General features: G+C 33.8%; 1 protein-coding gene across 4 annotated transcripts in view; it reads right to left on the bottom strand.

Moving 5' to 3' along the window:
* The window catches only part of LOC150094556 (protein Loquacious-like), a 200949-nt gene that overhangs the window by 139203 nt on the left and 47697 nt on the right, over positions 1–14049 (bottom strand). For all 4 annotated transcript variants that reach the window (XM_090411865.1, XM_090411864.1, XM_090411863.1 and 1 more), the window contains exon 3: positions 7841–8147. In XM_090411865.1, coding sequence (XP_090267991.1) covers positions 7841–8145 — 305 coding nt within the window. In that variant the 5' untranslated portion in view covers positions 8146–8147. The remainder of the gene's footprint in view (positions 1–7840; positions 8148–14049) is intronic.

Below are 14049 nucleotides of genomic sequence, written 5' to 3' on the forward strand. Positions count from 1 at the left end.
CTGTAAAAGAAATTAGAGATGAAAAAAGGGACATGAAAACTGGAGAAAAAGATATCCTTGAAGTATGGAGTAATTACTTTGCCAAATTGCTAAATGAAACAAGCAGTGATAGCACAGTGGTTAGTGGTAAAAAACACTCAACAAGCATACAATCAGGAATACATATCCATACTTGAAGTGGAAAAAGCCATCAAAGGTTTGAAATGTGGAAAGGCAGCAGGAGTAGATGATATTCGACCAGAAATGCAATATGGTGGTATAAAAGTCTTACAGTGGCTGCACTGCATAGTTCAGAATGCGTGGACAGAGGGACGAATTCCCGATGATTGGAGTTGAGCTCTCATAGTACCCATATATAAAAAGGGAAATAAAACTGAATGTGAGAATTACAGAGATATTTCCCTACTGAGTGTTCCTGGTAAGATTTATGCTAGTATACTTCAGAAACGGTTCAGAAGAATTGTGGAAGAAAAGCTTGGTGAGAAACAAGCAGGATTCAGGCTAAACAGAGGTTGTCAGGATCAGATCTTCACTTTACGACAAATAGTCGAGAAATCATGGAAATATAACAAAGATCTGTATTTAAGTTTTGTCGATTTAGAAAAGGCATATGACAAGGTGCCAAGAGAGAAGCTATTTAATACGCTACAGTTATATGGTGTCAATGGGGCATTATATCAAGCAATACTTAGTCAGTATTTGAGTTGTAAATCAGCAATTAGGATTGAAGGAAGTACAGGAAGATGGTTTAATGTTAAATCTGGTGTGAGACAAGGATGTACATTATCCCCTCTGTTATTCATTATCTATATGGATCATATTATGGAGGAAAGTGGTATTAAACATGATATCAAAATTGGAGATGTTAATGTCAGCTCTCTGCTTTATGCAGACGATGTTATACTTTTCAATAAATCCACTACAAGTCTGCAAGATTCCCCGACTAAATTGAATAACTGTTGTAAAAGATATGGTATGAAAGTCAGCAATAAAAAGCCAAAGACAATGAAAATAGGCAGAATCGTTGAAAATGTCAACTGCGTTGTGAATGGAGAACCTGTGGAACAAGTAAAACATTTCAGTTACTTAGGCACGATTTTTACTGAAGATGGTAAATTAAATATGGAAATAGACAACAGAATCAACAAAGCTGGTATGGTAGGAAGTCAATTGAATGAATTCATATGGAATAAGAGAGAAATTAGTCAGGACACTAAATTAGCTGTATAGAAGACAGTGTTCAAACCAGTTTTAACTTATGGATCTGAGAGCTGGATCAGAAGTAAAGCACTTAACCAAAGATTAGAGACTGCAGATATGAGAGTCCTGAGAAAGATTAGAGGTGTGAACAGATGGCATCAATGGCAATATCATATTAAAAACGATGATATTAGAAAATATCTTGACATTGTCAGCATCCAGAAATGCATTAACAGCGCTAATCTTAGGTGGTATGATCACTTAAAAAGAAAAGGAGAGGAAAGATTAGCAAAACAAGTGTTCTCTGCCAGGTTGGCTGGAAAAAGACCTAGAGGAAGACCAAGATATAGGTGGATTGATACAGTAAAAAGTATCTTAGAAGACAGAAATATAAGATCTGATAATGTTGGAGTCTTGACAGGTAACAGAGTGATTTCGAGGAAACTTGTAGATAGGAATTTAGTAATGATGTACATTTTTCATGTAGTACTATCATATCCTGTACATCCCTTGAGGGTACATGTCAGGAATTTGATGATGATGTTCCAGCTTAAATGTGTAAGTTATGTCTTATGAAGACTGGGTTTTTCACTTGCAAAGTGGTGAATGAGTGGAATGTGTTGCTAGAGTGTATTGAGTGTGTTGTCTGTGAAAGAGTTCAAGGAGAGGTACAACAGATATTGTCAATAGTTTAGGTCTCCTATAATGAGTCTTTGGACTCCATGAAAGTGCCTGTGTTATTAATAACACCTCTCTGCCTAGCACACTGGATGGCCAAGTTCACTAAGCAGTCAATTTGGACAACATACTGCAAGTTCCTTTTTGGCCAGATCACCTGAATAGTTGATAAGAGGTAATAATGCTGATTAAAGGTTTCAGTAGCTTAGGCATTTAGGTAAGTTGAACCATCTATTGGGGGTGGATTGTGGTATCCTGCAAACTTAGATAAGTAATTTCTGTTGCAGTAAACAATACTTGTGCCTTAAGGTTTCACAAATTAACATAATACATTGAGAAGAGTGAACATTTAATAGCCACATATTTCAATCCGAAAATTACAGGTCATCAGTGGCATCATTAGGTTGAATATAAAGTATAAAACACTAACAATGGATTTAGAAAGTTTTTTACTTGGGTATACTATAAGTTAACAATACCAAGCAATTTTATAAACTTGGTTTTAATCCTTTTTCCCAAGTAAGCAAACAAGCAGGTAAGTCAAGTTTGCTCCTGAAGTATTTTCAGGTCTGAGGTAACTCATGGTAAAGGAGGAGTAAACTCTGATCACTTTCCTTAGTATCTTCCAAGGATATATGCTTTGCATTATGGGAGATACTAAGGAAAGTGATCAGAATTTACTCCACCTTTACCACGAGTTGCCTCAGACCTGAAAATACTTCAGGCACAAATTTGACTTACCTTGCTTGTTTGCTTACTTAAAACCAAGTCTATAAAAATTGATATCTTTAAACTAACAATCAATTATTTAAAACAATAAGAGTCAAGTGATGTCATACATAGAACAATGCAAATGGATAACAGGCGAAAAACAGCATTATTATTTTAAAAAAATAAAAATAAAATAAAATTAATACTATAATAAATTTAGTTTAATCCTTTATCCAAATGTGAGCAAACAAAGTTTGCACCTGAAAATATCTTCAGGACTGGGGTAAGGTAGTACAACACAGGGCAACTCACAGCAAAGGTGGAGCAAGCTAACACTACTCCTATCTCAGTATCTCCCATAACGCAAAACACATCTCCTTGCGGATATGTATAATGTTATGCATTAAGGGAAGGGCCACTACCCAGACTAGTTTCGACCTTTATTGAGGTCTTTTCAGTGGGAGCCAGGCCCAGAGGTGGAGATCCCAGGCAGAAGCAATGGCAGGTTATCTTTACCTATAGGAGTTGCCAAACGGTGTGCCACCTTTTTTATTAAATTACTCTGGATTTAGAGAAAGATGTTAAAAGTTTATTTTTCACTTGGTTAGACTATAATAAATTTAGTTTAATCCTTTATCCAAGTGTGAGCAAACAAGCTTCTGCTTGGTATCTCCATCTCTGGGCCTGGCTCCCACTGAAGAGACCTCAATAAAGGTCAAAACTAGTCTCGGTAGTGGCCCTTCCCTTAATGCATAACATTATACATATCTGCAAGGAGATGTGTTTTGCATTATGGGAGATACTGAGATAGGAGCGATGTTAGCTTGCTCCACCTTTGCTGCGAGTTGCCTGGTGTTGTACTACCTTACCCAAGTCCTGAAGATATTTTCACGTGCAAACTTTGTTTGTTCACACTTGGATAAAGGATTAAACTAAATTTATTATAGTCTAACCAAGTGAAAAATAAACTTTCAACATCTTTCTCTAAATCCAGAGTAATTTAATAAAAAGGTGGCACACTGTTTATCAACTCCTATAGGTAAAGATAACCTGCCATTGCTTCTGCCTGGTATCTCCACCTCTGGGCCTGGCTCCCACTGAAGAGACCTCAATAAAGGTCGAAACTAGTCTGGGTAGTGGCCCTTCCCTTAATGCATAACATTATACATATCCGTAAGGAGATGTGTTTTGCAATATGGGAGATACTGAGATAGGAGTGATGTTAGCTTGCTCCACCTTTGCTGCGAGTTGCCTGGTGTTGTACTACCTTACCCAAGTCCTGAAGATATTTTCAGGTGCAAACTTTGTTTGCTCACACTTGGATAAAGGATTAAACTAAATTTATTATAGTCTAACCAAGTGAAAAATAAACTTTCAATAATAATACCATGTTTGCTCTGTTATCCATTTGTGCTGTTCTATGTATGACATCATGTGGCTCTTACTGTTTTAAAAAATCCATTGTTTGTGTTCTACTTTGTATTTAACCTGCCTAATGCCACTGATGATGACCTATAATTTTCGGGTTAAAATATATGGCTATTAAATATATTATTCACTCTTTTCCTTGTGATAATTTGTGAAACTTAGGCAAAAAGATATGTGCTATGAATAAAAAAAAACAGTATAATGACGTAATTTTTTTTTTATCCTAATACAACTTCAAGAATTCAGGCAGAAAAAATGTTTTTCTGCATCAATTTTAATTTTTATTGCATGGTTTTAAAATTATGTTTATTTTATTTTTATGTTTCCATGACTTCCCTAACAGAGCAATATTCCATATGTTCATTTGGTCGCTAATCAAACCAATAAATCTGGAAAATAGGCCACATTAATTAAGCCCATCCTAAAATTTCAGTCACAACTGCAACTGCCAAAGGACCTTCGCCTAACAAAAAAATCCCTCTATGTACTAGATTCTATGTGACTTGGCAAAGATTACTGGAAGATTAGTAGAAATTTGCCCAAGAAATCATATTAGCAATATTTCACATCATCATCAGGTTGAAAGAACAGATCTTATGTTATATATGGCTGTAGTTAGCCATGAGATGGACTGGAAAACATCAATATTCCATTCAGAACAGATTTTATGAGACAGCATATGAAGTGGTGGAAGGAGTCATCATCTTGTTAGAAGGAAGTTGGAACGAGTCTTATATCACAATTGTATACTGTATGGAACATATGATATACAAGAGATGAAACTTTCTACAAAACTGTAGAAAGCTTTGATAAAAGAATCAGATCACAGAACATTTGTCTCTGTTTTATCTTGTGAGACAAGATAAAGTATAGACTCATCATACAACATAAAAGTATAGAATGCACAACACAATGATTTAGAAATTATATATATATATATGCAGTCATCCCTCGACTTACGTCCGTGATCCCATAAGGGAATAAATAATATTTTCGACTATACTTTTGAACTAGACGCAAGCAAGCGTAAAGTAAAAAGATTTCTTTTTAGCAACAATGCATCATGTGCAGTGACAACAATGTATTCAGTGGCAAGTTCAGTCTGTAATCAGCATGTGTCTTCAACAGTTCCTCTGTTGATTTTGTTTGAGAAATAGGTTATTTGTGTGTTTATCGTTAAATATTTCGCGATATTTTATGCAGGCCCTACACACCCAATCAAAAAACCCCTAGTGAAGAATCACAGAAAAAGAGGCGAGCAATTGATCTTAAAACGAAGTTGCAAGTTATAAAGCGAGCGAGCATAAAGTAAAATGGTTTCTTTTTAGCAACAATGCATCATGAAGCTGGTAAGCCCATCAATGTGATCGCACATGACTTCGGATGGTCTCATTTTAGTGACAGTCATTTTGAAAACTAAGGATAAAATCGTAGAGGCTGTGAAAGGATCTGCTTCCATTAAATCGATGATAGTAATGAAGCAACAACAACAAGGTCCTATCAGTGATATGGAAAAACTACTTGCATCATGGATAGAGAATCTGAACCAAAAGCGCATACCCCTTAGCACTATGACCATAACTGCTAAGGCACTAAGTCTCTTCAACATGTTCAACGAGAAAGTAGGGCCTGATTACAACTACTAATTCAATACTTCTTCCAGCTGATTCATGAGATTCAAGCAGAGTTTCGTGCTGCATAATATGAAAATGTATGGTGAATCTGTAAATGCTGATGAGAAGCCTGCCAAGGAGTTTGGGGAGAAATTGGATAAAATTATTTACCACAGCAAATATTTAATATGGATGAGACCTCCTTGCTTTGGAAAAAAATGTCCAAGAGGACATTCATCCACCAAAAGCTAAAATCTATGCCTGGTTTCAAAGCTCCTAAAGACTATATTATGATTCTGTTAGGGGATAACGTGGCTGGATATAAAGTGAAAACATTTGTGATATGGCACAGTGAGAATCCATGAGCCTTCAAAACAATTTCAAAGCATACTCTTCTAGTTCATTATCGGAGCAATAAGAAGTCGTGGATAACTCAAAAATTGTTTGAGGATGCCTTAATCAACTGTTATGATAGTGAACTGGAAAGCTATTGTGTGAAAGAAAATGTAGAATTTAAAATTTTATTAATTCTAGATAATGCTCCAAGTCATCCACCTTACATTGGTGATCTTCACCTCAAGATCATGTTTCTTCCTCCAAACACTATTTCATTGATCCAACAGATGGATCAGGGGGTACTTTCAATGTTTAAGGCTTATATCTACGGAGAACTTTTTTCACAAGCCATTTCTGCCACTGAAGGAAATGATCAGACTAAGGAAATTCTGCAAAGCATTCAATATTTATCATGCTATTAAAATATTGCTGTGGCTTGGGACGAAGTGACCTCTCAGTGTGTGAGTACCATATGGAAAAAGACATTAAAAAGGTTTGTGCACGATTTTGGAAGTTTTGAAAAAAAAAATGAAGACCTTTGTAAATTGAGTGAAGAAATAGTGGATCTAGCAAACAATCTGAATCTTGAAGTGAATGATGATGACATAGTTCAACTCATAAAAGTGCCCGTGAAGATAGTTGACCATTCCGTGAAGAATTGGTCGAACTGGAGGAACAATGTGTTGAGAAAGAGGAAGAATGAAATGAGAAACGAGAAGAGGTAGTTAAACAATTCACAGTGAAGGGTCTTGCAGAAATGTTCTCTGAGGAGTGATGTGTTCTCAAAATGGCTGAAGACATGGCTCCCAATGTTGAACACTACTTATTAGTAGAAAGGAAAGTACATGATACATTTGTTTGCTATAAACAAATTTATGATGAAAAGAGGAATAAGCAAAGCACATCAGGCATTTTCATCAAAAAACAAAAGGTTACACCAGAAGAGCTGCAGCTTGGTCCTTCACATAGGGAAGGTAATGAAGATGTGACTGTGGAGGAAGATTTGGGTGATCATTCTCCTGTTTTTATAGTGGCAGTAATGCACAATACAATTTATAAGGTTTAAAAATTAAAATGACAGTATACTTATTACAGTTAAGTCCCTAACCCCTATAACTCTGTTGGTTTAATGTATCGACTTATGTCCTGCTGGATGGAATGGAACCTTGACGTAAGTCGAGGGATAACTATGTATATACATTACTTGCTTGTTCTGAGATTTTATGTAATTTTTTGTATTCAGTAGAATAGAAGCTGCTGAAAAATAAAATTATATCAAAATGCACATAAAACCATAGTGCAGTATTATCTATATAAATGCATTACAAAAAACTAGTTTAAATTGTCATCAATTGCAAGTTGTAAACATAATACTTCTACAAATAGTTTATTTTAAGATTACATTTGCTATTTTAACCATAATTTTACTAACACTCTTGCCATTTAGTTTTTCTCATTAATCTGAATGTTGTGGTCAAATATGGAAGTGAAATCAACTGTGATTTGAGAACCCATACAGTGATTTTACATAATTTATAATATTTTGTACTGCAATATATTTTAAATGATAAACCTGTAATACTTTCCTGCTGGTTGTTATTATTTTTTTTTATCCTGCCTGAATTTTTTAAAAATGTTTCTCAACTTCTAACTCTTTGGTGAATTCTCTAATAATTTGTTTTAATCTGGAAATTTCATGTCAATTTATCCTCATTTATATCATCAATATTGTAATCTATGAGATCCAAGGGGTTTGAGGGGGAAAAGGGAAAGGAGAGGGAGGGATAGAGTCTGAAAATTGCATGTTACTTCTGATAAAAAATTCTAAAGAAATTTAAAACATATACATATATATAAGTTACAAATAAACTTACGTAGTAATTGTACTTAATATATTGCAATCCAGTTTTACACCATCAGCTACAAGGCATGCATCCCCAAATGGTCCACCTCCAGCCAGCAGTCTTTCCAGAATTGCTTTAGCAGCAGCATGTTTTGCTTTTTTTTTGCTCTGACCTGTTGCTTTAGCAGTAACATCAGCTACCTGGACCAAGTACATAAAAGTTGGAGCATGCACAGCACCTTCTACAGAAAGAAGTTTATAGTCAGGTGTTAGTCCATGTTGAGCACATATCTCTTGTAAAAGGCTAATTGGAGTCTTCTGTGCCAAATAATTCATTTCTGTTAAAAATAAAAAATTAAAAAAAAGAAATAAAAATTAAGTGTTTATATAGCCTTGAAAAGCAGTACAAACAATGATCTATTTGAAAAGTATCCAGAATAGAATAGTTTAATGTTAACCATGTGCTTGTTATTATGGAAATGTTTACATGTGTAGACAAAAATTGTTACTAACAGCTTTACCAGCATGTCTACATGTGTAGACAAGCCGGTAAAGATGTTAATAACAATTTTTGCCTGAAAGTTTGAAGTAATGTGTTGATATTAAATTTGCTTTAAAAGTGATGTGGCTAAAGCTAAGTAATACAAGTTGCTGAAAACCATATATGGAAATGCTATGGATGTGTACAAGTCTTTTTGTAAGTCTGTAAATTTTGAAGTGGACAGAAACTCAGAAGTGATTCATATTGAAAAATAATGAAACTTGAAAATAAGTTTAGCTCAAAAAGAACTGCCAATGAAATATGAGAAAGCAGAAGACCAAATTTTCACAGACTTGTGATATGCAAATTTGACTGAAAATCACTAAGTCTAATCTAATATTTTTGGACTGAAGTGAAACATTCAGGGAAAAAAATATTAGATTAGATTTAGTGATTTTCAACCAAAAAATACTAGATGTAGCACTAGTACAGCAGCCTCCATTTTTGGCTTTACAAACTTTGTTCTAGAAGCTCAAATATAGTTGAAAAGCTAGATTTGATAACAAAGACATTAAACAAAATTCAGCAAAGACACTTTTGAATGTCCTGGTGCATATGCCCTGATTATGCCTTGCTATAATGTGATCTTTTGAGTCTAATTTCTATTAGTCTTTTAAGTCCAGTAATTATAATATGCAATATTATTCTTTATAGATTTATGTATCATTATACCTGTGTTTGCTCTTTTTTCTTTTTTTTACTCCACTATAGATTTGTATGCAGTTATTTGTCACTTTGGCACCTTTTTGCTTTATCTTCATTTCTGTTGCTATACATAAAATTTGCTTGGTTTAGTTATTCATCAAGTTTCTCTTCTTTGTGTGTGATGCTTCTTATATTCCAATTTCCAATATATGTTTTTTTCTTCAAATTTCATTTCCCCAATAGTCCATCCTGCTTTTCTTTGGCTGAGACTTGAAAATATATCAAATTTCCCCAAGACAGGTTACTAGCCTTTTGCTGGTTAAGTCCAGTGGTAGAGTTGCTACCTGATGCCTCCAGACAGGCAGTTCTAACAGTATTTGCTCTTTTAGGATCATACACTCCATACCCAACAGTATGGGTGGAAATGTTTTGAAGACAGTGTTTTCTTCAGTGTTCTGCAATTCAGAAAGAAAAAAAAAAAAAGAAATTCCACAAGTTTTGTCCATATAACTATTGGTTTATGATGATTGAAAGGAATCATGAAGCCATTGTTTTTCATACAGTTTAAAGTTGTGATGAAAGAATATATTGGCATTAGCATAGTCAAGTTATATTTATGTTATATATATATTTTTTTGTTTGTTTTGTAAATTAAAGATTTTTAAAGGTTAAGTTATATATGAGATATTCTGGGATAATGATGGAATCTGTGTGCAAATTGGATTTGTAATTTGTTTTTAGGTGTTTATTTTGAAATTGAGAATTAAACCACTCAGAGTGGTGGGAATAATTTAATAAAGGGGTGAACGTGATAAGAAGCATGCAAGAAAGAAAAGAAGAGAAACTCCATCTTCCAAACAAAATCCCATCTTGCTAAATTTGCCTCTCCCATTCTGTTCAAATGATCATACCATCTTATACCTGCTCACATTCTTGAATGCTAACAATGTCAGGTTCATTCATTCATTTTTAATATGATTTTGCCATGATACCACCTATTCACTTTCCCAGAACACTCATATATGTGGTCTGTCTCTTTAAATACTACTAGTTTATCATTTTGGCTAATTACTCTCTAAACTTATTCAAATGGCTGTCCACCATACTAACTTTGCGTATTCTGTCGTCTATTTCCATATTTAATTTACCTTTTTCACAAGAAGATGGGCCTAAATAGCCAAAATGTTTTACTTGTTTTATAAGCTCTCCATTCAGAACAGCTGAAGTTTTCTGTGCTCCTGCCTATTTTCATAGTTTTGGTCATTTTATTGCTGATTTTTATGCCAAATTGGTCACACCTGTTATTCAATTTAGTTAGAGAATCCTGAAGACTTGCATTACGTCTCTTCAGGAGTACATCATCATCTGCATAAAGCAAACAGCTAAGTTTGACATCTCCAATCCTAATATCAGGCCTAATGAAACTTTCATAATGTGATCCATATAGATGATGAATAACAACGGATATAATGTGCATCTGTCTCACACCTGATTTTACATTAAACTATATTCTTGTATTTCCTTCAATTCTAATTGCTGACTGACAGCTTAAATATAGACTATGTATTGCCCTATATAAAGTTCCATTTACCCCGTACAACTGAAGGGTTTTGAAAAGCTTTACTCTGGGCACCTTGTATGTCTTTTTCAGATCTACAAAACTGAAGTACATATTGCCACGATTTCTCAACAATTTATCTTAAAGTGAAAATCCGATCTTGATAACCTCTATTTGGTCTGATCCAAGCTTGTTCTCCCAGTTTCTCTTCCACAATTTTTCTCTTTTCAAGTGTGCTTGTATAAATCTTGCCTGGAACAATTAGTAGAGAAATTCCTCAGCAATTCTCACAATCAGCTTTATTTCTTTTTTTTATAGATGAAATTATTCCAATTATCTTGAATTCCACCTACTCCCTCTTAATTATGCATTGTATCCACTTGAAAAGTTTTATACCCTCATATTTGAGAATTTCTGGTAGAATATTTTCTACTCCAGCTGCCTTTCAACATTTTCAAGTTTTGATAGCTTTTTTGTTATCCTTAAGTATTGATATGCACTTCTATTTGCATTTCTTTTGAATATTTTCTACAGCTATTATTGTCGTTATATTGTTTAATTTCTCAATCTTTCAAAATAATCACTCCTAACATCTAACCATCTTCCTGCTATCTACCTTCCATATTCTTACAGAATTCTTCCCATGCTTTTGTTAAGCTTCTTATACTCATAGCTTAGCTATCTTACATTTTTCTCTGTATTCTTTTAGGACATCTGCCTCCTTATTTGCTAGGAGATTTTGGTATGCTTTCTTCTTTTTCAGGACTGCTTTTTTAACTTCTAGTGATCACTGTGTTCTTACTTTTCCATCTTTGTAGACAACTTCACTACATGCCACCCTAACTGAATCAATCAATCCCCCCCACACAGAATTTGTCACTGAGACTAAAAGGTTTGGTTCTTGTTTTCAAACTGCTTCATTTTTTCTTGAATAATGATTGTATACAAGTTTGTAGTTTACCTGTAAAAGGTGCTCAACTTATAACTCTCTTTAAATCTTTCAAAGGATTTGAAATCGAAAGTGATGATCACTTCCAATTTCAAATCCTTTGTACAATCATGCATCCTGAACTAGCATGAAAATATCACTATAAGCAATAACATAGTTAATGAGGCTTTTATTTCTTGTGTCTTCTTTCCACGAGAACTGGTGCACACATTTATGTTGGAACATGGTGTTAGTAATGACTAATTCATATCTTGAGCAGAAAACCAGCAGGTACTTCCTGTTATTATTAGCTTTGCCTTTTTCTCCAAATTTTTCCAAAACATTCTGTATGCTTGTTGGGATTCATTTCTCTGCTGTTTAGATCTCTAACAAGGATCATCTTTTTCTATTTTTTTTTTTTTTTTGTCAGGTTACCTGCCCTAATAAACTCAAAAAATGCCTCCACTTCTTCTTTATCAGAGCCATCTGTGGGACAGCAAATAAGTTCACTGTCCATGTTCCCATTTTGAAGCTTGCAAACAACTATTTTCATGTTTGTTGATTGCTATCACTACTCCTTTCTTTACTTGATTGTTAATGCCCGAATCCTATACTTATTATTTAATAGGATCTCACCTGTTTTAGTCTTCTTCTTTTTTTTTTTTTTTTGTCTCAGTAATGCCAATTATGTTCACATGGTACTTTTTCAGTTCTTATGCAAGTTCAATTTCCTTTCAACAAATATTCTTTGTTGATGGTTCCCATCTTCAATTCTTCCAAAGTTGGGTTTGCTCTAACTGTTGAGATCCTCTTCAAAACTAAATAGTAATGAATTCCTATTTCAAACTCCTTTTGTAAGTCTTGAATTTTGAATCAGTCTGAATATAGACATAACTTTTTTGTTCTCTTCATGTGAATTTATGCACCTCTATGTTGACAGAATGCATTAGCAATGACTAGTCATGTCCTCAACAATAATTCAGCAGGTACTTGCCATTATTATTAGTTTTCTTCTTTAATTCAAAATTTTCCAAAACATTTCTAACGTTTATATCACCAACAAGAACATTTTTGTTTCTCCCTCTCTATGTCAGTTCTTCTATTCTAATTAGTCAAAAAATTCCCATATTTCCTCCTTGCTAGCATCTGCTGTTGAACCATAGGTACAAATCAACTCACTGTCCAATTTCACAATCTGAAATGTATTCAATGCTATTTTACTTGGAATTGCTAAATTTTATATTTTCTGAGAATGTTTCTTATATTATGCTTCAGTAATAAAAACATTTGTCATGTTATTCTTGTTCAGACAGGTTCTTGTACATTTGACATATTTAACTCCTTCATTATTTCAAAAACGATGATAGCATGTGAGCAAGAGATTTCTGGGTGCAGCAAAAAAGACTTTCAGTAGGAAAAGTCTTAAGCCATGCAAAGCTAAATATGGCTATGGTAAGTACTATTCCCAAACTCATTAATAAAAGCTCATCAGATGACAAAATTCAAAGATGGCAAGATGTAAAGAAATATGGATATTATTTATATGGATACTCCATGGAGGTAAAGGATTTTGAAGTTATTTATTCACAGGATGATAATGTTCAGACTTTTGATTGTTTGTGCCAAATTTAATAAATAATCCTTGTCTAGCTTATATTATGTATAGCACTACAAAGAACAGCATACAATAACATGAAAAAAAAAAAAAAAATCTTAACAGCTGCAGATTAGTATGAAATATACACTCCCTATGACTGCAGAAAATTAATTTTGTGGTCTAGAAAGGAAATCAGCAGTCTCATTTTAGTAGTCAAACAATGCATATACAGTAAAGAATTAATGTTTCAGAGGAGAATGGATCGTGAAATTTCATTTCAGGAAAATGTATGTGCATTGCACAGCAATTAAGCATTCCTAAATCCTAGGAGGAAGTTTATTTAATCATAAAGATATGCATAAAATGACCTGGATCATATGGCAAAAACAAAAGCTAAATTGTTCATGTTTGAAAGATTTTTAAGATTAAAAAACATTAAAACATTTTTTTAAATTAGTTATTTATTAAAAAATATCCAAAACCATCACCAGATTTAGTATGAAAACTCAAATCGCTACATCCTATCCCTCCATGACTTCACAGCTCTCTGACTTATGCTTTATCAAAACATCTTGCTAGTCTTTCAGGACATACCTAACATCAAGACCTCTGATTCTGACATTGCAAATTCAGCTCATTTAGTCCAGAAACTGTATAGTATAGATATATTACCTTCTGATATCATCACAAGTCTCGACAGCATATCTCTTTACTAATGCTTATTGAATGATATGTTAGACCTTACTGAAAATACCTTTCCACCAGATGTCACAAAATTATTTGAACAATGACTGATTCAATTTCTTTCGATGGAATAATATTTTTTTACAAACAGTTTGAACTAGCAATGGGCAGTCCCCTTCTCTTCTATCAGTTGATATCTACGCAGAAAATTTTTGTGTAGATATCAACGTAAATGTAGATATGTAGATTTCAAAAAAGATTTGAACTACTTTGAAACTAAGTGTTTG

The sequence above is a fragment of the Typopeltis vanoorti genome, chromosome 22 (assembly GCF_054136105.1).
Source record: "Typopeltis vanoorti isolate ZY-2024b chromosome 22, IOZ_Tvanoo_1.0, whole genome shotgun sequence".
Lineage (NCBI taxonomy): Eukaryota > Metazoa > Arthropoda > Arachnida > Uropygi > Thelyphonidae > Typopeltis > Typopeltis vanoorti.